Here is a 26,661-nt window from a genome sequence, read left to right as displayed (position 1 = left end):
AACGCTCAGACTCAAGGAATTGATCTCCATGCAACCAATGTTTTCGGGGTTGGATTAAAGACACTATTTTGCCATAAAGTTAAAGATGGGGTGTGGGCCCTCTGTTGAATTGTCTACACCAGTGAAGTTGCGCAGACAGCCTGGAGTCTGTCAATTTAAAATTGCTGTGTTTGAGAGAAATGTTGGAATTCCCTCGAGATTGAAAATATTAATGAATGGAAAAGATTGATGGCTCAGCTGGTTTGGCCAAGTCGCTCTTACTCTAGTAAATGATCGTATAAAGTGACAGCTGAACCCTGCTGAAGTAGTGAAACATATATTCTTAGTACATTTAAATCATAGTACTGGGTTGGGCTGCATGATTCGGATAAAATATTGAATCAGATTTCTTGGCCAAACATACGTGTCTCATTCACATATTTTTGGAACGGCAAATTGAGGAAATTGTTTATGTTGTAATTTCGATCATGTCTGGATTAATTGTGCAAGCCTACAACTAGGTCAATTAATGGTTAATAGATGATCTGACAGTAAAATGGCTTGTTGTGTTTCTTTTTTCGCCTATTTTTGGATTGTTTGACCTGCTGCATAGACAGAGCATCCAAAGGTATGTCTGAATGGATTTTCCGAAGGCTGAATAATGTTGAATTGTTACCTAATTTCACTGGCTCAATACTAATATTTCAACCCTATTTCTGTGCGTGCGTGTCTGTGCGTGCGTGTGCGCGTGTGTGCGTGTTGCAGAGCCTTACACGGTGGGCTTCAGCCAGTCCAGCCTAATCCACCTGGTGGGCCCCTCCGACTGCACTCTGCATGGCTTCGTACGCGGAGGTGAGTGAAGCCACACTGTCATTTCCACGCTGTGTCAGTGTCCCATTCAGGTGAGGTTTACAGACAGACAGAAGCCTCACTATCCAACCTGCTTGCATAAACCTGACGGTGGCGACATCCTCAGCAATGTGCTCCGCATGGCGTCTTTAATGAGCCACTCCATGTGAGGGAGTAGGAAGGACTGAATAGGGCACAAACTGCATTCTACATAGCCTCTACCGCTTGTTGCCCATTTGCTTCCTAATTGGACTCAATCCTCACTAGGTCAAAATTAAAGTCAGACGTTTCTCATCTGCAGTTTGTCTGTAGCTGCCAGGCCCCTCTGCATTACTCCTCTCTGCCGCTACTATATGCTGCAGCTAATCAACAAGATAAATTTTTCTCTCATGTCTCTTTCTCCTTGTTTCTTTATTGTTTGCTTCACTATCTGTCAATGGTAAGAAACAGATGTTCAATGACAATTAATACAAATAGAAAATATTGTTGTGGAACAACAGTGTTAACCTGAAACTGTTACTGGGTTGCGTGAACTACCAGTCAAAGGTTTTGACATCTGCTGCTCCTGCTTAAAGTGATTAGATATTCAAAAGACAGCAAGGGCTTTATTAGTAACTGATCTTAATACCATCTTATGTCAACACAGAGTGTTTTCTCTCCAAATCCTGTTTTTTTAGGCAGATTGATTTTGCAGGAATTAAAAAGTTAGAGGATCTTAGTCTGTACATGCCCATCCTTCTCCTGACAAACGAAGGTGTCGATATTTTCCAGTGCCCTGACCTGCACTTCTCTCTGGTGGCTACGTTCAGTTACATGCAGCTCATAGATGAGGATCAACAGTCCTGCAAAACGTGCATTGAATTGTATTCCTATCAGTGTTCCATTAATGTGACGTTCTTCTTGCAAAACCAGAAACCAATCAAAAAATGACTCTTTTCCTATTATTTAAAATCACAAAATGGCATGAAGTTGCGTGTCAGCATTTAAGAACCAAACCTGTAGACTTAGTGAATTGACAAAACCCAGGCGGTACAGGAGCTCTTGCTGATTCCAAAGGAAGTATTACCTCAGTGCCTGATGCAGATGACGGTATTGTAACACAGAGATTCTGTTCCCAGGCCGCCAGCCAACCTGATGGCTTATCGTACACAGCTAAATTGCTGACGCTCCATTGTTTGTCTATGTAAGGTTTTCTCTTTCATCCCGGGCTGGACCTCTTCTCTAGACAGGCTGTGGATGGTCTGATTGGATGTTTTTCCCTAACACCAATAAGCGCCTGTAGGGTTGAATTATACAGTGGTTAAAGCATCTGCCTGACGCAAGGATTTGAAGTTATTACCTGTTCCAGAACAGCCACAGTGTTGTGCTGGGAAAATATTTCTTATCTGAACAGACTCCCTGGTTGCAAGAACAACTAAACCATCTGATTGGTCTGCGAAAATGGTGGGTTGGGCCCGAGCCACAACCTGCATGATTAAAGCAACAACTATGTCATCGGGTTTGATACTCTAATTGGTTAGAGATGATTGAAACACTGATTTGGCCTACATTATTTTGTTCAGCATAGCTAATTTTAACTAAACTACTGCAATGAAAGGAGTCACAGACTAAAATATACCAAATGTATGTATGTTTCAGTCGTCAGGAAAACTGTATTTAATATTTATAAAAGGATTTCATTACGCAGCATTTTTAATGACTATAGATTGTAGGGCAGATGAATCACCATTGATTTGAGTGTAAGTGAATATATGGATGGGTAGCACAACGCTCTCAGGCATTGAGAGGGGCACCTAAGGGTCCAGCTGTGACAGAGTAGAACCTAGACTTCAGGGGTCCTTCCCACCAAGCCAGCCCAGAGAGTTGTGACTGTGTCCCCCTCACGGCATAACTGGATGTCACAGCTACCGTTTGTATGGTCAAGGACAAGTGTCTCATCAGAGGTCCATTCTGAGTACTGTAGGCTAGACTGGGGACCTAGATGCTGATGTTTGGTTAAATGTTCCTCACCAAATGGTCTAGTTTAGGACCTGTGTAAGGAAAGCTATAGGTCTTCTTAGATCCCAAGATGTATATCCAAGCAAATTGGATCTGTGAAATTCCTATCTAATTTCTGAGTACTTTTGTGTATCAAAATATACAGTAAAACTTCTTCAATTTGTTCTGCAGTGTTTGGTCTAATACGAGTAGAGCGGCCTTTGGATTCAATTCCGTAATCTGTATAATGCCTTTCCAGATAGACAAGTAGTCCTTGCTAGGAAACTGCATTTAGTTTATTATATATTTTTTTGTTATCTAATTTGCAATTATGGCTTGGATCCACCTATCTTCCCTGGGCTGCTCTCAGACAACTTTTGCTGACCTCTGGTGGACCCTCACACACTGGTGAAATGACTCGACTAGGATTCAAACACCTAAACAAAGACCCAGCTGCATTGCGAGGCAATGACAAACCACTGCCTCCGCTTGGGGGTTCGAAAACTGCATTTCAAGACTGACTTTAAACCACTTCCTCGCTCATCTCCTATCTCCAGTGGACACGGCATAAAATAATCTATTTGAAAGCTTCCGCCTGGCACAAATAGCTGTCCCCAGCCAGACAAAGAGAGAGGCAGACTGGTGGGGAGGACAGAGATTAATACTGAAAGAACCTGTCCTGATCCGAATGCAATGCGTAGCCCATGTGTTTTATAGAGGATGTGTTTTCTCCTCTTGATCCGACCCGTCCTGGGGTCAACTACATAATGTCATACTCATAACGGACCCACTGAAATGCCAGATCGAATCTCCGTAATCAGATTAGGGTTTATCGCGGAACACCCTAAACTGATCCTAGGTCTGTGGCAAAAAAAAAAAAACTCTATCAGAACAATACACAGCCTGGAAATTCCACTCTGTAGTGCAGCTGAATGACCTTCATCTATCATGGACTGTGGTAAGGTGACATTAAATTACGATGATGTATAATAATGATATAATAAGGTGAAAGTGTCCTCTATAAACCACGTTCAGACCAATACGTTGTTTTTAAATAATTGGATGCCAGTAATAACTAGTATGAGAAAATGAAAGAATAGGGAGTCTTTCCATGAAAGAAAGAGGACATCTCATCCTGGCCCCCATCATTCTTTCTCTCTTTGACCTCTCTCTCTTTCTCTCTCTCTCGCTTGCTCGGTCCTTGTGTTGTTAGGAAGCTTTTTACTTGTTTCCATGGAAACAGTGGTTGATTGCCACAGGTTTCAATATCATGGCAGTCTGATTAAAAGCGAGGAATGGGGGAAAAATAACACTTGTTAAAACAAATGTACAACATTTTTGTTGGTCAAATCCCTGTTAAGACTTATATCCAGGATCTGCTCATCCCTCCTTATATGCTTAAAACTTTGAAGCCATTTCTACATTCACAACACTGCCAGTCCTTCTGCAGCCATAGCAATTTTATGGTAACAATGACATTGCCCACTTGATATTTGTGGAACAAATATAGTACATAAAATTGCTACAAAAGAAGTAGTTCATGCAGGATCGGTGCCAGGTTTAGGCCTGGAAACAGCTGCAACTGCTAAAACGGGACAAGTATTCAACAAATAGGTACTTTTTAAGCACCTCTGAGGCTCCTTGCAAAAATATTAGCGGAACTTGTTTCTATGGTAACACCCTATTAGGAAGCTGGTTAAGCTGTTTGATTATGGTGTTAGAGATTAGAGCACTCACTGTAGAGAGAATGAAATAGACAAGGAAGGATGGAGAGAGAAAGGAGATTTTATTTATTTAGCTCTGATGGTAGTAAAGTGCTGTTTGGTTTTTGTTTTGTAATGAAGAGTCCTGGAGTGGGCGTGGTTCTACCTATGTCACTAACAGTCAGCCAGATAGCACCGAGACTCCCACTGCTGGCTTCCCTTTCAAGATAAGCAGGGTTGGTCCTGGATGGGAGACTGAAGGCTCTTGGAGTTTGGTTGTAGGACCGGTAGGCACTTGTTCCTCCTGTCTATGGAGATTTCAATGCCTCCATTGAGTGATTGGGAATATTGCTCTGTGAAGGGGGTGTCTTTTGAATAGGATGTTAACTAAAAAAAGATAAAATAGCAAGATCAGATGGTTTTTATGATAAAAGTACTTGTTCCTGGAAAAGGAACAAGTACTCCCTTCTTAACTAATCCTCCCTTTTTAACTAATCCCCAGGTTGTTCCTGCAAATGGCAATTTGTTGTTAGTCAGTTAACCTCGTAAAATAACTGGTGTCGAGAAGTAAAATCCATTCAGATTCATACCAAAATAGCTAGCCTATCTGTTTGGTGCATCCTTTCCTTTTAGTTACATCGTCAATTAATTACGCTAAAGTGCCCAAAAGTAAACTAGTGCCACTTTGATCACATTGTGATTGGACGACAACAAGGAGAACTTATCAGTTCACATGCACTTTTATGATTTTAACCAAATACTTAAAGCAAAATGCCTGTATAAAATGTAGGAAAAATTATCAGTTTGTCAAATGTCTAGTTTCCTCTGCAGTGACAATATATTATCAGTTAGGACTATATTATCCAAATTTATAATACAATCCAGTTTTTGGGGTGTTTCTTAACGCCAACACATTTGTCATTGACATTTTGAATTCTTTTAAAAAGCCTACACCGTAATTCCCCAATATATGTCAGAAAAAGAGCAATATTTTGAGAGAAAAACAGTTTGCTTGTGTTTCCATTTAGTTCTGATTATTGGCAAGCAGAAGGGCCTCTAGAAGTGAGCAGCAGTCAGTGGTGGTAGGGCAGCTACATGCACAGACACGACTTCTGACAGCTCCTAAATGTGAGTGGCTTTGTGCTAGACCCAAGGGAAAGTCAATCCAAGGTGAGATCCCATCAATTTTCACATGGCATGGTGAGGGAACAATGCAGTGTCTCATAAAATGCTTCACAACATAGATGTTAGTAAATAACTGACAGAACGCTAGTTGCTTTCACATTTTTAATACACAGTCACATGACATTGAGGAAACCCAAGGAGGAAAGGAATGCTGGCTTTCAATTTGAATACGATGGAGGTGATAGAATAGTGACATGCACATCCTTCAATGCACTATAAATGGCCTTTCACAAACTGTTTATCTTCCACTTGTATTGGGGGTCCTTCTGGCCAGGCTTCTGTTGAGGGAGAGGAGACCTGTGACCTCATTACAACCTCATTTTTAAACCAAGGTTAAATAGAATTAATGCAATCATACGCTTGGTTTCCTTTGCACCTGCATGTCATCAAATTGAAAATGTAATCTTAGCTAATATTGGACAAATCTCATTTTGCTTTAAATAGTCATGCTTTCTCTGTTTATTGTTTCCCCGTCTATATTTTATGCAAGATATGAAGTTTCCTCTGGAAACTGGTTTCCTTTTGGCCCCCACAGATGTAAATACTACCATATTAGCTTATACAAGTCATAAGATCTTAAAGTGTTTGTGCTACTGCTACACTGAAAGCTGCATCTGGGCGAGAACTGTGCATACAGTAAAGGCAACAGATGATGAAGGTTTCATTCTGGTTTCAGACATTCTCCTGAAACCAGAATGGCCGAGTAGACCTATTGATTTTCTTGTGACACAGGAAAAAAAAAAATATAGTTGGCGGTTTGCAGGGTCTAGATATGTGAAACACGCACTTGAATGCATACTTACATAAATGCCTGAGTGAAATGAGTAGCAGATGCTGCCACTCCCACTCCACCCACTAATTTCCCTTACTAAGGTGTCACACTTCATGAGAGCAGCAAGTTGAAGAGAACTGTCTGCACCCACCAGACCATCCGAACAGCCTTCCCCATAATAGCCAAAGTTGGATGCTAACCTCTTATGATGTCTGTCAGTATTGAGCCAGGCTATAGATTTCAAAAAACAAATCGAAGATCATAATCCTGCGGTCGAAATAAAATGAAAGTTCAGATTTCTTTGGTGGGTACATGTATTGTTGAGACCTCCCTGGGTCAGGGGTTTCCTGTCAGGAGTTCTGCACTAACACATCTGGCCAGCAGCAATCTGTCCCCACTCCACCGATCAGAAGACTATCTCATTACTCTGTAAACAGATGGTTGTTGTCGCCATGGAGGAGAGGATTGGTGTGTCTGTCTCCACACAGGAAATCAATTCCTTTTTATCTTAGTCCACTGTAAGCTGAGAGAAATCTGGTATGATCAGTCCATCTCCTACTCCTGTTCCGCAGTCGCGCTCTCTCTCCCTAATGCTCTGCTTCTCCCTTTCTCTCTCTCTCTTTCTTTGTCTCTATGCATCAAAGATGCGCTTCTAAAATTAGCATCCAAATCGATATCAGAAATCATGAATTTGATTAATATGAACTGAAACAAATGCAGTTGTTACCACAGCCTTATGCCAGTCTTGTGGATTTTGTCTCATGAGGTCTTGAGTAAGTAAGGGGAAAAACTGATGAAATACTTGAAAGAAAATGGAGTCTGAAAAGTTTCATTCATATACTGTGGGGGAAATTATGTCAGAGGAAATTTGATACATTGAAAACATAATCAAATGCTTTCTGACCTCCCCAGGTGTGACAATGAAACTGATGGATGAAGTGGCTGGAATCGTGGCGGCCCGACACTGCAAGACCAACATAGTTACCGCCTCTGTAGATGCCATCAACTTCCATCGCAAGATCATGAAAGGTAAGGATATGGACTGTCTTAAAGCTTAATCCTTGGTTTCCTCCAATTGACAATAAGCAATGAAGAACATTTTGTGTCCATAATAAATAAGTCATATATCTGCATGATTACCAGTAAATCACTTCATGGCAGATTTATTAAAAGCTATATATTTAACTCTAACACGTTTATTAACACATTTCAATTTTATGATCATCATGATGATTTTAACCAACAAAAGTCAATGAAAAGCAGTGCTAATAGTGATTAGCATTAGCCAATCTAGTTACACTTAATTATTATAACTGCTGTGGTGTAACCTACTAACTAGTGGGCTAACCTAGTAACTTATGATTACCAGCTCTAGAACATCCTATTACCTGTATCCAGCCTTATTTCAACTTTAGACAAGCAGAATTCTGCATGTGGATTAGCTAGAGTGTGGGACATTTGAGCCCATCAAGACCTGCTATTTAGTTTGCTGTGCAACATAAGGAAAATACATTGGTCTTTTACCTTATTTGCCATTTTCATTTTTTCTAGCAGGGCTGTTATTCATATTGCACTAGTGAGCGGATATGAATCATTGATGACACTCCATTACTCCCTCCTAGCTCCTATTTCCTTTCCTGGATGTCATTGTAGTGAATCATTTATTCTCTGCTTGAATCACAAACTCTTTAAGATTAGTGAGTGCAATATGAGCCTCCACACAGAATGCTGAGGTACTTTTGATCTTGGTGAAGGCCACTTTCAATTAAACCCATGAGAGGAACATCTACAGAGGATATAAAATGTCTATACACCCCTGTGAAAATGCCAGGTTTTTGTGAAAAGAATGAGTCAAAGATAAATCATGACAGGACTTTTTACACTTTTAATGTGACCTATAATGTGAACAATTCAATTGAAAAACAAACTGAAATCTTTGAGGGGAAAAATTTAAAATAAAAACCTTACATTAACCTGGTTGCATAAGTGTGCACACCCTCTTATAACTGGGAATGTGGCTTTGTTCAGAATTCACTATTCACATTCAAACTCATGTTAAATAAAAGTCACTGCACAACAGCCATCATTTAAAGTGACTCTGATTAATCACGAATAAAGTTCAGCTGTTCTAGTAGGATTTTCCTGAAATTTTCTTAGTTGCATCTCAGAGCAAAAACCATGGTCTGCAGAGAGCTCCCAAAGCATCAGAGGGATCTCATTGTTGAAAGATATCAGTCAGGAGAAGTGTACAAAATAATTTCCAAAGCATTAGATATATACCATGGAACACAGTGAAGACAGTCACCATCAAGTGGATAAAATATGGCATAAAATATGGCAATATGGCAGAGACATTACCAAGAACTGGACGTCCCTCCAAAATTTATGAAAAGACGAGAAGAAAACTGGTCAGGGAGGCTTCCAAGAGGCCTACAGCATCATTAAAGGAACTGCAGGAATTTCTGGCAAGTACTGGCTGTGTGCTACATGTGACAACAATCTCTTGTATTCTTCATATGAATTGGTTAGGGTGGCAAGACGGAAGCCTTTTCTAACAAAGAAAAACATCCAAGCCCAGCTGAAGTTTGCAAAAAACAAATCAAGTCTCCCAAAAGCACGTTGGAAAATGTGTTATGGTCTGATGAAACCAAGGTTGAACCTTTTGGCCATAATTCCAAAAGGTGTGTTTGGTGCAAAAACAACACTGCACATCACCATACCCCCAGTGAAGCATGGTGGTGGCAGCATCATGCTTTGGGGCAGTTTTTCTTCAGCTGGAACCGGGGCCTTAGTCAGGGTGGAGGGAATTATGAACAGTTCCAAATACCAGGCAATTTTGGCACAAAACCTTCAGGCGTCCGTTAGAAAGCGGAAGGGAAAGAGGAAGTTCACCTTTCAGCACGACAACGACCCAAAGCACACATCCAAATCCACAAAAGCATGGCTTCACCAGAAGAAGATTATCGTTTTGGAATGGCCCAGCCAGAGCTCAGACCTGAATCCAATTGAACATCTGTGGGGTGATCTGAAGAGGGCTGTGCACAGGAGATGTCCTCGCAATCTGACAGATTTGGAGCGCTTTTGCAAAGACGAGTGGGCAAACATTGCCATGTCAAGATGTGCCATGCTAATAGACTCCTACCCAAAAAGACTGAGTGCTGTAATAAAATCAAAAGGTGCTTCAAAAAATTATTTGTTTAAGTGTGTGCTCTAATGCAACCAGGTTATTGTGAGGTTTTTTTATTCATTTTTTTTCTCCTCAAAGATTTCAGTTTGTTTTTGTACACGTTATAGGTCACATTAAAGGTGGAAAAAGTTCTGGCATGATTTATCTTTGTCTCATTCTTTTACATCACAAGAACCTGGCATTTTAAAATGGGTGTGTAGACTTTTTATATCCATTGTACTTGTACTTGAAGAACATTCCATTTGCATATTTTGAATGAGAAAATGTAATTAACTTTTATAATCTATGAATTATTTATACACTGGTTAGATTCACAAGTTAGAGAACCATTGTCAAAATGATATTTCCAAGGTTGAATTATTTTAGTTATTTTTCTCATGCTCATGCTTTTTAGTATGTTTTGTTCTCCTTTTCAAATCATTTCTATTGAACACACAGGTTGACAGAACAGCCTTTGCAACCATTGATCTGAAGACTGCATACTTCCATGTGCAGATTGAACCCCTAAAAAAGCTTAAACATTTGTAATCCTCCACATTGTTCTCTCCTTATCTCCTTGAAACCTTTTCGCATTGATCTTTACACACTGAGAGAAAACGCACCCTGTCTGCTGTACTTCATAAGAGCACCAATAGATGTGGACCTTCCGATATGCATTTCCCCATCTGTCATTGATTGTTATGGCCTCGTAGGACCAGGAAGCCTGCTGGGTGTGGTCCATGGTATCGCCTGCAGTTCGAGGACATTTTATTCCTGGCTTGCTGGAAGTTGTGGCACCCGCAGCTATACTTGACTTTAAATGTCGTCACACATTTTTTTGTCAGCTGAGGCACCCTCTAGGAGGGAGCTGTGTCTGTGTAAATGGAAGGTTTTCCAATCCAAATGGGAATTCCCCCCTCAAAGAGTTCTGCTTTGGAATAAATGTTCCCACGAGAGTTCCTTGAGCATATCTAGTTGATGAACACCATTCCCACATAAGTACTTTTCATGTCCTGGTGGGCAAGGGAATGCAAATTGTAGAGGTCCAGCGTGTAAGGGATGAGGGTACTGATGTAAGCCGTGACTAGCCTTTCATAGCATTTCATGACTACAGATTTGCTACTGATTTGTAGTCATTTAGGCAGGTTGACTTGGACACGGGTACTGTTAAAGGGACAGGTAGAAGATGTGCGTGTGCTTTAGATAAACTCACTGGTATTCATTTTGGCCCAGAGGCCTTGCAAATCTAAACCTTTTTTAAAGGTTTTACTTACATCAGCCGTAGAAGGCAAGTTCACTTACTTCCTAAAAACCATTGCCCTCATCCATGATTTGGCGTTAATTGCCTCTAAGCGAATGTACTGTAGAAGGCATTTCAGCTCAACTTGTAGGCATGTGACGCTGGGCAGCTGGCAGCTGGGTGGCTTTTTTTAGTCCAGTGATTTGCAAGCATTGCCACATCCAAGTGAGGTTAATGACTTGTCGGACGTTACAGTGGAATTTCTTGTAAGCAGACAGATTTGTTTTTTGCTTCTTGGAAGCAGCAGCTTAAAAATTTAGCTCAGCGTGATTTCTTCATCCGATTTCTTCATTCTGGTTTGGATGTACCGAGTTGGTCATTCTCCGCCATTAAGATTTACCTAAACACTATCTCAGCACGTAATCTGTGAATAGATGGAGCACTGTTGACTACAGATGAACTGTGGATGTACTCTGGCGCTTTTTTAAATTGTATTATTATTGTCCGGATCAAAGGATCTTAACTTTATTACTGCTGGCTCTTACCTCAGCCAAACAGGAAGGGGATCTCCACTCATTGTCTGTACTTTTGCTGTGCTGAATCCATCGCTGGCGATTCCAATGCAGCTCTTACACCCATGGTTCACACCCTGTAGGACTAACTTTGCACCCTGACGACCAGCGGAGGTCACGTGTAGCATGCACACAGTCCTAGGTTTCCTGTCATGTGACCAGCTCTTTGTCTGCTTGGACAAACCAGATTGGGGCAGGGTGTGTCTAGGCGAAGACTGTTACTGGGTTACGGAGGTTATCTCCATGTCATATGTCAGCAATAGCACATCTCAGCAAAGAGCTGATGAGGTCCTTCCACCAGGGGTGTAGTGGCACCCGGAGCACCGTTTAAAGGGTTGTTTGGGAAAACTGTATCTTACAGTCAATGTGACCAATAGATGCTGAGCAGTTAGCACTGAATGTGTTTTGTTAAGCTGTATTCATGCCAGACGGTGGTGTTATGGTTGGCATAGAGCATGGATTTCTGAAACTGCAGTGTACATTTTAAAGGTCCTGTCGGTCTGGTCTGTTTAAGCATTTAGAGTGGAGCCAGTGCAGCACCTCTTTGATTTTCTTTGACTCAACATGCAGAAACACTATGTGTTCAGACCACGCGATCACTGTCCAGTACGTGCCCAGGATCCAACTGTTTGTCTTTCAGAGAACATGAACTATCTGTGTTGTCAGTATTGAAAAGTCAGAGGAGTTTGAGACTGCAGTTCAACTGTCTTTCTCTACCTCGTTGATCTCCACACGTGTCAAGAATACAGGGACAGATGAAGATGGTAGGTTATGGGTATTGGAGGGTCAAAGGCAATATTAATTAAAGAAATAAAATTCAGGATGTAAATATATCATTTCATTTTAAAAATATGTTGCAATAACAGCACTGTTCTGAAAGTACTTTTATCTTGCACAATCATTTGACCATATTTGATTCATGAATGTCTTCACAGTAATACATTGTATTTGCAGTTTTCTGTTTTCAGAGCAATTTTTTACCTCCCGACTTTCTCATTTCATGTCAGTTTTCACAATAATCACAGAGTGCACGTCAATCAATGACTCCTCCTATGCCCTTTTGCTTGACCGTTATGGTAGTCATTTATTTTGCCGTTTCCACAAGATATTTGCTCCCATCTTTAACAGATCTAATTAAATCCAATAACCCAGCCAAGGAAATATGAGGGAATTGATGGTATTGATTGACTTTTGGGAATATACCCCATTATTATTCAATCATTTTTAATTTTGTATGAAAATACAGCTCTGGAAAAAATTAAGAGACCATTGCACCTTTTTCTTTCCTTTCCAAAAAAGTTGGAAAGGAAGGTTTTGAGTGAGGAACAGAAGGGTTAAAATTAAGAGACCACTGCAAATTGTACGCTTCTGTTCTTCACTCAAAATGTTCCTTTTCAACTTTTTTGTAAAGGAAAGAAAAAGGTGCAGTAGTCTCTCTTTTTCAGTGCTGTATACAATAATCTACAAGTGCATGATTGAAGAACATCACTATGAATATAACTAAAACAAACTAAATAAAATACATTCAAATTACATTCAAAATATCTTCTAAAGGGTTGCAATTATATCTCCTTATATCATGTTTAGCCTTCCATGAGGGACTCTTTAGTAGCACATATTGCTTACTTCTAGATATAGACACACATCCCCAACCCAGTAAGCTATACACATTTAAAATGCATACACATGGGTGCAAAACAGTGCAGAAGAATACCAGAAGCAATGAGTAACCAAATAATATCACTCACTTTTAGTTGCTGAAGGCATCAGTTTAGAAGTAAGTAACATCAATTATATATTGAATCAGCAGAAGTGACATTGGAAAAATAGCAAAAAGGACTACAGATGACTAGTTTGATACAGATTAAAATGATCAGGAAAGAAAATCTGAACTCTATAAAAAATACTGAATTACATGTTCAATACTTCAACTCATTAATCATTTCTAAATGCTCAGAATCCAAAAAAACCTACAGTTAACAAGTTTACAAATATAAATGCAATCAATGATATGAATGGCGATAACCAATGATTGGACAATGAATAGCGATACTCCAAACATTTATATATATTTTTTTAAACCATCAGATATTTACTTTATTAAAGCACACAAAAACATTTAGTGGCACAGATGACAACAAAAATACATTTACAGGTATAGGGTGAGTTCTGCACATAACTAATAGACTATTTTCAGTAGTTCAGGCATTACATTAGCTGAAGGAGCATGTCTCGTAAGGCTCTCTCTCATTTGGCCAAGTCTAATGGAAAATTGGACTGAGATCCTGAGTTGATAAAATCAAAGCAGGCATCTATGAGGAATGCAAAAGGGAAAATGTGGATGAAGAACTTGATTCCTGGCATGGTTGAAACACATCTGTGCAATGTTTACGTTTCTCAATGCCTGCAGCAGATGTACTCTCTGGTTGGCCTTTCAGATTCACGTTTATATTTGCATTTGATTATAATTTTTTTCTCTTTGTACATATAGTTTTCATTGTAAATAAATCTAGTTTCTGTGCATTTAATTGGTTATTTGGAATGCAGTCATGTTGCAGATGCATTTACTTTTTTATAACAAAAACACATTCCTGGGCTTTAAACTTTATAGTAATTAAAACCAATTTATACACTATACAGTGGTCAACCAATAAAGTTGACAGTCCAGTCAATGAAGCATTTATCTTACAGCAGCCGTGTTGTAGAAGTAATATGTAGGTAAGCTTATTATAATTTTCAAAAAAATCTGTTAGAAATGCAGTCATTCAAATGTTTTATTTCTATTGTGATATCTTTCACTCAGAGACACATACGCCACAGGATATGTTGTAAATGTAATTACTTTGTTTAATGACTTTGCATTAAGTATGTTACAAAGTTATTTGTTTAGCCACATTCTTAGAATTTTCTTTGGCACCTTGAAACTGTCAACATATCATTCTTGTGCCTATTGTTAGAAATCGGTACTCTTGACTTCACAAGAAGGTGGCGATTATTATCTAGATATCCCGTTAACTGCAGTGATGATAAACACAAAGTAAGCACTATGTGCTGTATGCAGTAATTGCAAGATGCAGTCTTCCTTTCATGTTACAGGGTTCATAGTTGTTACTTCCTGGCACAACAGGCCTGCCTTGCCAGGGATATCCAATGCCCCTCCCTCATTTGGAGCACAGACATCTGTTTGTCGTCATTACCTGTGTTCCTTATAACTGTCCCTATTTGTGTTCCTTCTTCCCTGTTGTATCTTGTTAGTCATTGTTTTGTGTTGCTTTCCTTTGTAACAGTGTTCTTTTCATGTCTTGTTTTAGTTTTGTAACGTCTTAGTTCTTTTCATTAGAAGTCCTCTGTTCTCCTGGCACCTGTGTCCTGCCTACGGCGTTACAGTTGCTGACGTGTTGCCTGTTCTTCCCCAGGCTGTGTGGTAACCGTCTCAGGCAGGGCGACATTTACCAGTAACAAGTCTATGGAAATCGAGGTGTTTGTCGATGCTGACCCTCTGATAGAGGCTGAGAAGGAGAAGTATCGGGCCGTCACGGCTTTCTTCACCTACATCTCCCTGGACAAGGAGAACAAGCCTCTACCCATCCCTGCTTTGAAGGTAAACAACATATTAATATCATTCTTATAAAAGGGCATTGAATCCAAACCCATTGGTTTGAACCTACCATAGATGCGCCAGAATTCTGTCCTAAGACTTATTTTTACATTTTGAAAGCCATTCTCAGGGGCCCCTATCTAATTAATTTGTCTAAAACCTGACTGGAGCATTTTGTAAATAATATTTGTCAATAGTTTAAACACAGAATGGCTGGGGGTCCCAGAGGAGAGGTTTGAGAACGACTGCTATCTAGACATGTTTTTTCTGCAATTCTTATCTCTGAGGCTATATATACCACTGTGTTTGTCCTATTGTGCCTTTAAATGGACACTCTGGCCTTTTCAAAAATGTATTTAAAACCAGAAATAAGTATACATATTTTAAGGAACAGTAACAAAAATTGGAAAAACTATAGTTTTAAGGAACATGATCGACATTTCAAAGGTATGGGTTAATAACTTTTTATTTTATGCTGAAAACATTTCCTTAATTCTTTTCTCCCAGTCCTCCAAACAATGCATTGAACCACATATGCGAGGCACTCCCTCTGCCACAGAAAAATAATCATCAACACGATGAGTCAAGGCAGTCCTATCCAACAGGTCCAGGCTATGGCCGGGCCATTCAAGGACATTCACAGACTATTCCTATAGCCACACCAGTATTGTCTTGCTGTCTGCTTCGGGTTGTGTTTGTGCTGAAAGATGAATATTCACCCCCAGTCTGAGGTCATGTATGCTCTGGTTCAGGGTTTCTTCTAGGACCTCTCTGTATTTTTGCTCTGTTCATCCTTCCCTATATCCTGACCAGCTTCCCAGTCCGTTCTGCTGAGAAGCATCCCCAAAGCATGATGCTTCCACCACCATGCTTCTCTGCAATGATTGGTACCATGTTTTGCATTCAGGCCTAATAGTTCAATTTTGGTTGGGCCAGATATTATTTTCCCTAATGCTCTTACAGTCCTTCAGGTGGCATGTAATTTGCCTTTTTTGCATGCTTCCAATTAGCCAGTCTACCATGAGGGCCTAATTGATGTAGTGCTGCAGAGTTGGTTGTCCTTTTGGTTCATTTTCCCATCTCTGCTGAGAAACTCTGAAGCTCTAATTTACCTGAAATGTAGCCTTGTTGTGACAGTCATAGATGTAATGTCAGTTAAACCAGAACTAAAGTCTTACATAATAGTTCAGATGCTTCATTAAGTTCTGGGTCCATATGTGTTAAAGGTATATTCAGCCATATGACGTAGACGCACAAAGTAAACAGCAAAGTGGGTCAATTTCCGTTACAGTTTAGAGCATTGATGCGCGATGCAAAACTTTGCCTGTATCAGTGTGAAGCGAACCTGGGCACATGTGCAGATGCTGTCTGTCTTTTTGAGAGCAAACTTGTGGCTCATTACATTGCATCCTCACTCAAAACCTTCCTTTTTGACCTTTTTGGAAAGGAAAGAAAAAGGTGCAGTGGTCTCTTAATTTTTTCCGGAGCTGTATATTATTTCTTTAAAAAGTAGACTGGAATAGGAAGCACACTAGATGAAAGGTGTGCAAGTATATATTTTTTTAAAGCGCAGTGTGGAAATCAATTAATGTAGTGTTGTGGGTGGCACATGTGTTAGAGCACTATAGGTAATACAGAGCTTATCCTCATCAGTGATCCCCTCCACACACACAAACACACACCCCTATTCTCTGCTCTGCTTTTTTCTGTCTTGTTTTTACCAGAATGCCAAGGATATTATACAACCATCAGTACAAACTCCTCTCTATATGAAAAGAAAACCAGCTTGCTTACACAGACTCAATCCCTAGCCAGGACATTTTCTAACCACATCGTAGAAGTGTGAACCCCCTTTAGTGTCCCTTAAGCACATATTTCCATTTCAGAAAGAAACTCTACGCCTTCAGCATTGCCCTTTGTGCTTTATTCAGCTAGGTTCTAACATCAGACACCGATAATCATCTAGCTTTGCATTTTGAATGTATTTCAGACCCTGATCACAAGGCCTTTGTCAGGGAGACTGAAGAGGGGTGTTAAACATTACTGTAATTACTGGGGCACTTTAAAAAAACGTCCTTTCCATTTAATATAAATGTGTTCCTATAAACAGAAATCCATGTCGGGCTGCTGGAGTCATCACATTGCTGGGAAAACAATTACAAAAATGCACAGGCCCAGTATGTTAAACTTTAATGATTAACTACAGGTAATACATCGTAATAAATATCAGTTAATCAACACAAACAAGGAAGATAAAGGGGATGATGGGGACAAAGAAGGGTGTTTATGGTTTTGCCATGAAGAGCTCCAATCCATCCATGAACTATTTTATTAGAACATTTCTGTGTGGATGGCTACAATCCACATCATAACTGATTTAACTAATACAATAGTGTAGGCAATATTTCCTGGATTACACTTTTTTGATAAATTATGTTGGAACACTGTAATCTGAAAGTAAAATAAAAGACACAATAATGACTGTCAATGAGTGTTTGTGTGTCTCTGTACAGGTTACTGAACCATGTACAATTTAAGTATAAAGGGTGCAGTAGACCCACTACATAAATAACATCACAAGACAGTGTTTTGAATGCTGTTGGCTCAGGGTCCCAGGTCTATAAATAGAATATTAACATTTGATAATGAAATGTCAAGGTCTTTTTCTGTAATTGCTTGTCAGGTTGTGACTGATTATACATGTTCCAATACTATAAATAGTCTATCGACAGGCTGTCCACCTTCTATATTTTGACTCCAGGTGCTTTTTTGCTATCCCAAGTGAGAAATCTCTTCTGTCTATTTTTAGTGTTTCCCTTTTTAGCTCAGCAGTGATGGGGGGATGGGGTTTAGGGGAAAGAGAGGAGGGGGTAGTTGGTCTGCTGGGATTGGATAGACAGATGCAGGGAGAAGGAGGAAATTTGCCTGAGCATCATTGCCCTTGAAGTTCCCTTTACAATTTAGAAATGAATTTGCCTTTGTATCCCTGCTGCCTGTCTCCATAATGCAGACAGAAGTTGCATGGCCATTTTACAAGGCTTTCTTCTCCGTAAGGAGGAAAGGTAAAATAGATGTTGGGAAAATACATATATAAATATCAAAGATGATATTTGATATGTTATGCTATAATGGTATGGTTAAGACAGAAGCAAAAGTAAGGGAGAAGTTTGTTGGAGAGGATAGGTGGCAGTGGTGGTTGGTAACTTGTAAGAATGGGGGGGTATGGACTGCATAGTAATCTTAAATAGTTAGAAATATATTTTTTTAAATTGTTAATTTTTATGAAAGAGATTAATTTTCAAATGTTAAGGTTGGTTGGCCAAAGGGTCCCCAACCTTTTCGGGCTACTTTTAAAAATAACACATTTTGCCTGCTACTTTATTGTGCTTTAAACTGGGAACATTCTTGTTTTGTCTCCAGCAACTTTTTCTTATGTCCTTAGTATACAAGAGAAATTGAGGCCTATGTCTTGTGACTGTAATGTATGTGTAGCTATATATGGCAGGACTTAATCAGATAGATAACTTAGAGCAAGTCCATTAAATGCTTTTTAGGTTAAACCTTAAAATCAGCCCAAGTCTTAACAAGCCGTCAGTTTACAGAGTAATGTGATAAAACATTTAGGTTTAAATAAAGATTATTACAAACATGGATTAGCTTCATATTTCAACAAAAAAGTTTACAATATTTTGCAATGTTCAGGAGATTGAAAATGAATCTCTGGAATATGTTTTATTTGGTCATCCAAAGAAAGATCAGGATCCAAAGAAACTCAGAGGTCCTTCACAATTTCTTTGGAGATGATTGTTCAACCATTGAGATACATTGTGAGGTCCGACAACAAATCTCTCTGTTTCTTGAGATGTAAAATTAGCGTTTCAGTTTTTTTTCCAAGTTTAAATGTTTTTTTTTATTCTGTCATCCACATGCCTTTGTCTAGCATCCAGGGAAGGAAGCTTTGGGGCTTTGTAATGTACAGCTGTTTGTCATCTACATAACAGTGAAAATTCACATTATGTTTCTGGATAATCACCAAGAGGCAGCATATGTAGTGAAAACAAAAGAGGTTCCAAAACAGAGGTACACCAATGCATATCTTTGAATGTCTGTTATAAATCATTCATTTCATATAGTGGGTGAAATAATTAACGTATAACCGGTTGTCAAGGGAGAGAGTATCTCCTGAACTCCAAACTGAATGTCAGAATGGGAAAGAAAGTTTTTCACAATCTGCTCAGTTACTGGGATTTTCACGCACAACCATTTCTAGGGTTTACAAAGAATGGTGTGAAAAGGGAAAAACATCCAGTATGCGGCAGTCCTGTGGGCGAAAATGCCTTGTTGAGAATGGGCCGACTGATTCAAGCTGATAGAAGAGCAACTTTGACTGAAATAACCACTCGTTACAACCGAGGTATGCAGCAAAGCATTTGTGAAGCCACAACACGCACAACCTTGAGGCGGATGGGCTACAACAGCAGAAGACCCCACCGGGTACCACTCATCTCCACTACAAATAGGAAAAAGAGGCTACAATTTGCACAAACTCAGCAAAATTGGACAGTTGAAGACTGGAAGAATGTTGCCTGGTCTGATGAGTCTCGATTTCTGTTGAGACATTCAGATGGCAAAGTCAGAATTTGGCGTAAACAGAATGAGAACATGGATCCATCATGCCTTGTTACCACTGTGCAGGCTGGTGGTGGTGGTGGTGTAATGGTGTGGGGGATGTTTTCTTGGCACACTTTAGGCCCCTTAGTGCCAATTGGGCATTGTTTAAATGCCACGGCCTACCTGAGCATTGTTTCTGACCATGTCCGTCCTTTATGACCACCATGTACCCATCCTCTGATGGCTACTTCCAGCAGGATAATGCACCATGTCACAAAGCTCGAATCATTTTAAATTGGTTTCTTGAACATGACGATGAGTTCATTGTTCTGAAATGGCCCCCACAGTCACCAGATCTCAACCCACTAGAGCATCTTTGGGATGTGGTGGAACGGGAGCTTCGTGCCCTGGATGTGTATCCCACAAATCTCCATCAACTGCAAGATGCTATCCTATCAATATGGGCCAACATTTCTAAAGAATGCTTTCAGCACCTTGTTGAATCAATGCCACATAGAATTAAGGCAGTTCTGAATGCGAAAGTGGGTCAAACACAGTATTAGTATGGTGTTCCTAATAATCCTTTAGGTGAGTGTACATTGAAGGGTGTGTCTACCTAGCAAAGATCGGGTTTCCAAGACAGTTACCCCCATGCCAAATGGTCAATGTAAACATTGTCAGAGCGCAACCCACAGAGATAATCTAAACATATTTCTGTTGTTCTCATTATCTAGGCACATTCACTTCCAATGAAATGTACATTCACATTGTAATTATTAATGCTCAGATTCCATATGTCCTAAGATAGAACATTTATACATACAAACAGATATCTTTCATATAGATAGGCTCCAAACAAGGCTAGAATGTTCCACATTAAAAGGTAATTTACCATCTTCACAAGTGCAGTTTCAATGCTACGATAGTGTCTAAAACCTGACTGGAGCATTTTGTAAAAAATATTTGTCTTTAGGAAGGCAATGAGATGCTGGCAAACAGCTTTTTCAAAAAACACTTGAGAGGAAACAGGAGGTTTGATATTGGCTGATTTATTATGTACAATATTGATGGGCCGAACACAGGAAGTAGATATTTTAAAGTAGTTTAGTTGGAATAGGGTCCAGTATAATAGAGGTTATTACTATTTCTGGGAACATGTCGAACGAATCAGGATTATAACGTTAGCGTCCCCATTGATTCATGGTTCTGGCAGTTGAGAGTTTTTGTGAAAGAAGTTAATGAATCCTGTGTAAGATATTTTATAAAGCTCATATTGTCTAAATAGATGTGGGGTCATTTCAAGTAGCGGGGAGTCTGCAGTCTAACTTGGTGATTTGAGATTTGTTTAGGACTGCAGTGAAACACTTGAAAACTGTATGTACAGTACTTCAGAAATCTTTTGCAAGCTACTCATAAATGGGTTGTGAGCTACCAATAGCTAGCGATCAACCTGTTGGAAAGCCCTGGTCTAAGGAATTGTTCTTGAACAACACTTAACAGCCAACACAGATTGAATAGCCACCACATGTAATAATGTTATGCTGTCATATAGACAAATGAGAAGACTCACAATGTTGAGAAGGGATGAATGACAACAAACATCAAAAGGGCAAACAGGAAAAGGGAGATTCATATAAGTAGCAGTGAAGGACACATTATGGATGGAGAGCTTAACCTTTCCCATCTGTAGAGGATCCAACACAGTCATACAAAACAGATACGTGTGAGTTAGTCTATGATGTTAGTAATTGTTTTTATGATTGACTAGTAATTACAGAAAATGTACAGAGCTACTCACTTAGATCTTCACAGGGCATGGGTCATGTTTGATGCTGCAGGAGGAAATGACAACAATAATTGTATACTGTAGGGAAGTATTATTTTGAATTATGTAATTTTTCAGGTCAACAATAAAAGCCCATCCAAGTGGTGACCAACCTTGCTACAAAATCTTGCTGGAGTTTTTTTAATTTTATTAATTAAAGCCTACACTTTCCCTGACAGCAGCAATTTCACCCTCTTTCATGATTGTAATCTGCAAATGCATTTAGGGACTGTTTTTAATTTGCTAAGATTGCATCAAGATAATGGAAAGTTAGCTGATATATTCTTTAGCTCAGCTTAGCTGAAAATTATGTTAAGTTAGTTAACTCGCAAGCCACTGTCATAGATAATTTGAGTATGGAAGAGTAGCTTGGTAATATAGCAAGAAAATATCATTTTTTACATTTTACAAAATCCATTTTGAACTTCTTTAGAATTTCTACTTGAAGAAGTTTTCCCAAAGCCTTAATTTTTGGTGATAGTAGAGCAGCATTTGATGGAATGGTAAATAATTTGCTTTATGTCAGGTACTCTTTTATCTCCAAACATTTTCTTAGTTTTCTTAATCTTTTACATCAATTCTCCTTAAATGTATTGTTATTTCTCCCAAATAGCATTTATATTCTCCTATTTGTCCTTCATTTTTATAATACAAGAAGAGGAAGAGTATGAAGTGACTTGACAGCCCTCAGTTTTTACTTTTGTGCCCCCATCTTTCCCTCTATCTCCCCCTCTATTCCTACCTCTATCTCTCCCTCTACTCCTCCCTCTATCTCCCCCTCTATTCCTACCTCTATCTCTCCCTCTATTCCTACCTCTATCTCTCCCTCTATTCCTCCCTCTATCTCTCCCTCTATTCCTCCCTCTATCTCTCCCTCTATTCCTACCTCTATCTCCCCCTCACAATATTAACTTTCACTGTTATGCTGATGACACACAGTTATATATTTCAATGAAGCATGGAGAAGCCCCTAAATTAGCTATTTTGGAAGCATGCGTTTCAGATATTAGGAAGTGGATGACAGAGAATGTCTTGCTCTTAAACTCAAATAAAACAGAAATGCTCCTTTTAGGACCCAAAAAACAAAGAGTGTTGTTAGTAGATCTCACTGTGAACCTCGACGGCTGCATGGTCGTATCCCAAAAAACTGTAAAAAACCTTGGCGTTACCCTTGACCCTGACCTCTCCTTTGAAGAACATATAAAATATGTCTCAAGATTTGCTTATTTTCATCTTCGAAACATCGCAAAAATTAGAAACTTCCTATCAAAAACTGATGCAGAAAAATTCATCCATGCTTTCGTTACTTCTAGATTAGATTACTGCAATGCTCTTATCTCTGGTTATCCAGACAAATTAATAAATAAACTTCAATTAGTGCTGCACACAGCTGCTAGAATCCTAACTAGAACAAAAAAATTTGAACACATTACTCCTGTCCTGGCATCCTTACATTGGCTGCCTGTTAGGGTTAGGGCTGATTTTAAGGTTTTACTCTTAACCTATAAATCAATACATGGACTTGCTCCTACTTACCTTGCTGAAATGATCCAGCCATACATACCTACACGTAACCTTAGATCGCAAGACGCAGGCCTTTTAATTGTACCTAGAATTTCTAAACAAACAATTGGCGGCAGGGCCTTTTCTCATAGAGCTCCACTCCTGTGGAATGATCTGCCAATTAAGGTTAGAAATGCAAACTCAGTGCAAACTTTCAAGTGTCTACTAAAAACTCATCTCTACAGCACGGTTTATAATTAGGTGTAGCCTGGCCCGGGGGCGTGAAGGTGACCAGTAGGCTTGATACTGTCCACCCTTGCTGTCTTGCCAGGTGGGCTCTCGTCACCACTGGGATGCCCTCCCTCCAATGCCCTTCGGGGGAAGAGTCACTGGCTTGTTGTTGACTCTCTATTGCGCACTTGTGCAGTTGGGCTGTACGCTGCTAGCAATACTCGGCCCTCATTCAGGGGGGTTGCGGTTGGTGGGTGTCCCTTTGGTTGATGCCTGGCAATGTGGTTGGATTGATTTCCTGCCTGTTGGGCCCTGTCCGGGGCCTCCCCCGGGTAGGGCCACAGTGTCACCGGACCCCCCCGTCTCAGTTTCCAAGGTGTTACGCTGCTATATTATTGTGCTGGGGGACATGAGGGATGTACTACTAACTTTTCTCAGTTTCCTCCAATTTTAAATTTTAGAAGGAGATGAGGTCCTGGTCCACACCTGCGGATTACCTGGTTTGGGGGGACCGTTGCTGTTCCTGTCCTTGTCCACCTGGTCATACTTCTGACCTAGTCTAAAATCAAATATACTCTGGATTTAGCCAAGAGAAATGTATTTATTATTCCAATTGGACTCTTAATATCTCACCCGGCACAGCCAGAAGAGTACTGGTCACCCCTCTGAGCCTGGGTCCTCTCTAGGTTTCTTCCTAAAATCTTCTTAGGGAGTTTTTCCTAGCCACTGAAATTCAACACTACTGTTGTTTGCTCCTTGGGGTTTAAGGCCGGGTGTCTCTGTAAAGCACTTTGTGACAACTGCTGTTGTAAAAAGCGCTTTATAAATAAATTTTGATTGATTGATTGATTGATATTCCTACCTCTATCTCTCCCTCTACTCCTCCCTCTATCTCCCCCTCTATTTCTACCTCTATCTCTCCCTCTATTCCTCCCTCTATCTCTCCCTCTATCTCCCCCTCTATTCCTACCTCTATCTCTCCCTCTATTCCTCCCTCTATCTCTCCCTCTATCTCTCCCTCTATTCCTCCCTCTTTCTCCCCCTCTATTCCTACCTCTATCTGTCCCTCTATTCCTCCCTCTATCTCCCCCTCTATTCCTACCTCTATTCCTACCTCTATCTCTCCCTCTATTCCTCCCTCTATTCCTCCCTCTATTCCTCCCTCTATTCCCCCCTCTATCTCTCCCTCTATCTCTCCCTCTATCTCTCCCTCTATCTCTCCCTCTATCGCCCCCTCTATTGCTCCCTCTATCTCCCCCTCTATTCCTCCCTCTATCTCTCCCTCTATTCCTCCCTCTCTCCCTCTATTCCTCCCTCTATTCCTCCCTCTATTCCTCCCTCTATCTCTCCCTCTATTCCTCCCTCTATTCCTCCCTCTATCTCTCCCTCTATCTCTCCCTCTATTCCTCCCTCTTTCTCCCCCTCTATTCCTACCTCTATCTCTCCCTCTATTCCTCCCTCTATCTCCCCCTCTATTCCTACCTCTATCTCTCCCTCTATTCCTCCCTCTATCTCTCCCTTTATTCCTACCTCTATCTCTTCCTCTATTCCTACCTCTATCTCTCCCTCTATTCCTACCTCTATCTCTCCCTCTACTTCTCCCTCTATCTCCCCCTCTATTTCTACCTCTATCTCTCCCTCTATTCCTCCCTCTATTCCTCCCTCTATTCCTCCCTCTATCTCTCCCTCTACTCCTCCCTCTATCTCTCCCTCTACTCCTCCCTCTATCTCCCCCTCTATTCCTACCTCTATCTCTCCCTCTATTCCTCCCTCTATCTCTCCCTCTATCTCTCCCTCTGTTCCTACCTCTGTCTCTCCCTCTGTTCCTACCTCTGTCTTCCTCTCCATCCCTCCCTCCCTCTTTATCACTCCTCCTGCCTCCATTCATCCACCCCCACTCATTTCTCCCTTATTTTCTCTCCCTTTCTTCCTCCCCCTTCTTCCTGCCCTCTCTGCCTCCCTTCCCATCCCTACCTCAACCTCTATCCCTCATCCACCTCACCCATCCCTGTCTCTGTCCCTCCATCCATCTCTCTACTTCCTCCTTCCCTCCATCACACTGACAGTATCTCATCTGGCCCCATTGACATGAAAACAAGCATGGTTGTCATGGCAACCTTCAGTAGAACACATAAAGCAGCCTGTGTTTATTTTTAGATGCCTTCCATTTAACATGATCACCAATGAGTTAATGGCTGTGCCCATGTCAAAATTGGCGCAGAGTACCAGAGAAATATTGCCAACTTTATTATTTTTCTCATAGATAACATTCTCTGAGATATAGTGTACCAACACAAATCCACTGGTGAAAGGTAATGAAAACAAGTCAACATTCAGTATAGCACATGTGAAATGGATGGCATAAGGAATAGTGTCAGATTCTAGAAGGGAAAGAAAAGGGATTGAAATGGTGACTTCCATTAGGAAAAAGTTATGACCAAATAAATTCTGGTATACCTTTTGACAGTTGTTGCAAACAAGCGATGTTATTTTTTTTTACTAGTAAAGATAGCTTTTTCGGCTCCTAATGGTTGTGCCTGCTTTTGGACTTGACAACGTAGAGGATGTTCATGAGACGGCAAGACTGTGCTGTTGCTGTTCTTCCTTCTCCTGGCACGAATCAATGTGAATCCCTGTACTCCTAGTAACATTTCACCCACCTCCAAAGTAAGTTTATTAACAACTCCCCCAATTTCATCATATCCAAATCTACAATGCCTAACCCTGATTCTAACCCAACCACAACGCCTCTGTTCTAGCCTGGCTGTAACACTTCAACCACCATACAGGCTTTTTTTTCAAATGGGGCAGGGAAAATGTCCCAATTCTATATTGTTTTCCCCAATCTATATAGTAAACCCACCCTTAAAACAAACACACAGTGATTTTAGTAGCTTTCTGGGCACCCAAACAAGATGAATCCTTACTCTAACCTACAAACCTAACCGACATTTATTGTCCCCAAAGTGTATATTTTATATATATATATATATATATGAGAGAGTGAGAGAGTGAGAGAGTGAGAGAGAGAGAGTGAGAGAGTGAGAGTGAGTCCAACCTCATACCACTCTTGCAGATGGCTGTTATTTTCTGATTACTTAGTGTATACTGGTGCTGCTCAGGCCAGGTTGGCATTTGGCATCCCTAAAGCCTGTGACCGCTCCAATAACTGGCCATGCCAACACAGCAGAGACCTCTGGCATCCAATGAGCTGTGTCCTTCCTCGCTGGTCTCTTTGCCTATGTTGATATTTTGTAAAAAAATAAACAATTGTTAAGAGTAATTGTTCCTGGATATTTATTAAATCTGCCAGTAGTGTTGAAATTAATATAAATACATATACACAGGATCAAGAACTAAGGGTACAAAGACTTTTGAACAGTTCATTTTTTTCTTTGTTGCCATGTATATATATACAAATTTTACTCACATAGTATTTTGCTACAGCAC

General features: G+C 40.2%; 1 protein-coding gene across 3 annotated transcripts in view; it reads left to right on the top strand.

Moving 5' to 3' along the window:
• The window catches only part of acot7 (acyl-CoA thioesterase 7), a 56,331-nt gene that overhangs the window by 25,369 nt on the left and 4,301 nt on the right, over positions 1 to 26,661 (top strand). For 2 of the 3 annotated variants that reach the window (XM_010875671.3, XM_010875675.3), the window contains 4 exons: positions 593 to 607; positions 745 to 831; positions 7,378 to 7,494; positions 14,860 to 15,044. In XM_010875671.3, coding sequence (XP_010873973.2) covers positions 593 to 607; positions 745 to 831; positions 7,378 to 7,494; positions 14,860 to 15,044 — 404 coding nt within the window. The remainder of the gene's footprint in view (positions 1 to 592; positions 608 to 744; positions 832 to 7,377; positions 7,495 to 14,859; positions 15,045 to 26,661) is intronic. The other variant, XM_010875673.3, reaches the window with a different exon arrangement.

The sequence above is a fragment of the Esox lucius genome, chromosome 12 (assembly GCF_011004845.1).
Source record: "Esox lucius isolate fEsoLuc1 chromosome 12, fEsoLuc1.pri, whole genome shotgun sequence".
Taxonomy (NCBI): Eukaryota; Metazoa; Chordata; class Actinopteri; order Esociformes; family Esocidae; genus Esox; species Esox lucius.
The sequence above is the reverse complement of the archived record's forward strand: the minus strand, read 5'-3'. Positions and strand labels throughout refer to the sequence as shown.